This window comes from Triticum aestivum, chromosome 4B, assembly GCF_018294505.1.
Source record: "Triticum aestivum cultivar Chinese Spring chromosome 4B, IWGSC CS RefSeq v2.1, whole genome shotgun sequence".
NCBI classification, from domain to species: domain Eukaryota; kingdom Viridiplantae; phylum Streptophyta; class Magnoliopsida; order Poales; family Poaceae; genus Triticum; species Triticum aestivum.
Genome location: NC_057804.1, coordinates 112,397,218 through 112,399,828, shown reverse-complemented (window position 1 = coordinate 112,399,828; position 2,611 = coordinate 112,397,218). Strand labels below are relative to the sequence as shown.

General features: G+C 44.5%; 1 protein-coding gene across 1 annotated transcript; it reads left to right on the top strand.

Moving 5' to 3' along the window:
- The first annotated feature begins 226 nt into the window (after positions 1–226).
- LOC123090011 (F-box/FBD/LRR-repeat protein At5g22660-like) lies at positions 227–2,166 on the top strand. The gene is made up of 4 exons (XM_044511507.1): positions 227–353; positions 442–1,334; positions 1,822–1,965; positions 2,041–2,166. Exons 1-4 carry the CDS (start codon positions 284–286, stop codon positions 2,164–2,166), a joined length of 1,233 nt encoding a protein of 410 aa, XP_044367442.1. The 5' UTR covers positions 227–283.
- The last annotated feature ends 445 nt before the right edge of the window (positions 2,167–2,611 follow it).

The following is a 2,611-nucleotide window of genomic DNA, read 5'->3' as shown; positions in this document are numbered from 1 at the left end:
GCATTCCTCCGAATTGATCAATTAAGACCGGGTGCTGATGAGTTGGCAATCAACGCACGCGTGGACAAGCCCGTCAACTGCCAAATCAGCACGTACGTACAAGAGATTGTACAATGGACCGTATATGACCATCTGAGACAAATTTAATGACTGTATTTTGAGTATTTATAAGTACGAGGGTTAAATAGGCCAACGCGACGAGTACGAGGACCTCCAGTGAATTTTTCTCTAGAAACAAACTTAACGTGAGCAGTTGGAGATCCCATCGTCGCACGGATAGAGCATGGCTTCGTCTTGTGATTCTTCTCCAACAATGATCATCATCCGCCGACGCCAGGTGGTGTCGCCGGAAGGTGAGTCGACTCACCGTGATGTATTCTTTGCGTATGCTCGTTCTTTTCTCCGCTCGTAATGTTCTCTTCGCGTCGTGCAAACTCCCAGACTTGTACGCCCGCCAGATGCTCGACAGAACGCTTCAGTGGAGAAAGGGCGAAAAAAACCAGTGGACACCGAGCGGCCCTGATGGCCTCAGCGCCCTCCCGGACGACGCCATCCGCCACGTGATCGGCTTCCTGCCGGCGCGAGACGCCGTGCAGACGAGCGCGCTCGCCCTGGGCTGGCGCGACCATTGGACGTCCATGCACAGCCTCCTCTTTACACCGGTTGCCGGGTCGGTGACCGTCGCTGGGCTGAAGAGGCTAGTAGGCCGCCTGTTGCTCGATCTACGAGCGCCTCTTGATGAATGTGTTATCGATGTCAAAGGATTCTGGCAACTCCACAGCGAATTCAACAGCCTGATTCGGCATGCCGTGTCCGAGTGCCAGGTTCGAACTCTCACAGTCAGTCTGGTAGACACGCACAGAACAATATATGGGCAGCCTCTCGTTTCCACGCACTTGGCAAGATTGGAGCTTCGCCATGTAACAATGCCAGCAGAATGTACGGTTCTTGATTTTTCAAGCTGCACGGCGCTGGAGGATCTTGTGATTTCTTGCTCTCAGATCTATGCTAACAAGCTCTCGTCCCCATCCTTGAAGCGTCTCAAGATTGAGGAATGCTGGTTGTTTCCAAAGGGCTCCCCAACTTGTATTTCTGCCCCCAATATTGTTTCACTGAAACTGGATGATATCCGTATTACAACTCCTCGCCTTGAGCGCATGCCATTGCTAGAAACTGCAAGTGTCAGGCTTGGCGGCAGCTGGCCTTTGAACTGTAAACATCGTGTTGCCCGGCGCTGTTGCGGTGTATGCGAGGGTTGCATAGAATTCCACTTAATGGAGCTCCGAAGTTTCTCGAGTGCTACGCATCTGGAGTTAACAGCTCCCAATGTGAAGGTACACGGACCATCTCAAGTCTTATTTTCCCTTCATTATTTCTCTTTGCTGGATCTCTACCCCTGTAAACAAACAACAGGAAATCACCCTTGGATCATTTGGTAGATACTCACCCTCAAATCCACAAATTTTCTAATTTTTTAGCCAAGCGGTTCTAGAAGGCCCATAATTTTCTAAAGGAAACCACATAACATAACTGACTAGTGCCGACCAGCATACGTAGCTAGCAAATCCACTACCTATGTTCTTGTTTTTACGAGGAATCCTATCTATTTCACTTTGATAGATGTAATATGAACAATAATTAAGTTCACTAACCGATGATGCAATTAATGAAGAATCAACGTTAGCTTGATTAACATGTGATAATTTTGATTAACGTCTTAGAGATAGTTTCCTTTTTTGAACTCTGACTAGTACCCACCTTGCATTCTTTACTAACATGTGATAATTTTGATTAACTGAATTTACTCTGTACTTGATACAGTTTACTGTTTTGAGATGCCCAACATTTAGCAAGTTAAAGAGTCTGTCGCTAAATGACTGGTGTGTGACAGATGACTTATCTGCATTAATTCGCATTCTTGAGCACTCTCCAGTTCTAGAGAAGCTCACTCTTCAACTAAATGAGGTATATAACTGCTGAATAGATTTTTCGTGCAGTTAAAGTCTTCTGCCTAATTGATGCATATTTTCTTGACTGTAGGGATCACAGGAAAGTTACAATGCAGTGGAGCAACTGCGCACAATATCTCGATGCCTTAAAGTAGTTGAAATCAAATGTATGATGGTTGATAACAGACGAAATTTTGAAGATATTCAGTCCGTTTGAAATAAAAATTAATATCGCGGAAACTAGCAGACAAAGCAAAAGCATGGTTATATACACATCCCGCAGGTACCTCAGACACTTGGCAAAAACTATGTGGCGCATTCTTAGCTCATTTTTATCCAAAAAATAAGTATTATGTAGCAAGGCGCGATATTAATAGTTTCAGTCAAAAACCAGGTGAAAACCATATTAAATCATATCTAAGTTACCACACTTTACATGATGATTGTCCTCGTCATAATTTTCCGCCCTGGCTGGTGCTACAGCTCTTTTTATGGAGAAGTAAATGATCACTGCAAATCAAAAGTAGACTTTGCTTCTGAATGCTCTTTTATACTCCCTTCGTAAAGAAATATAAGGACGTTTAGATCACTACTAGTAGTGATCTAAATACTCTTATATTGCTTTACAGAGGGAGTAGATTGTAATGCTACCCAAGCTTGGG

Excerpts from the sequence above, each read along its gene's own strand:
- LOC123090011 (XM_044511507.1), top strand. The coding sequence starts at position 284 with ATGGCTTCGTCTTGTGATTCTTCTCCAACAATGATCATCATCCGCCGA. Across the intron at positions 1,335-1,821 it reads TAACAGCTCCCAATGTGAAG|TTTACTGTTTTGAGATGCCC; the intron begins GTACACGGACCA and ends TACTTGATACAG. Across the intron at positions 1,966-2,040 it reads TCACTCTTCAACTAAATGAG|GGATCACAGGAAAGTTACAA; the intron begins GTATATAACTGC and ends TCTTGACTGTAG.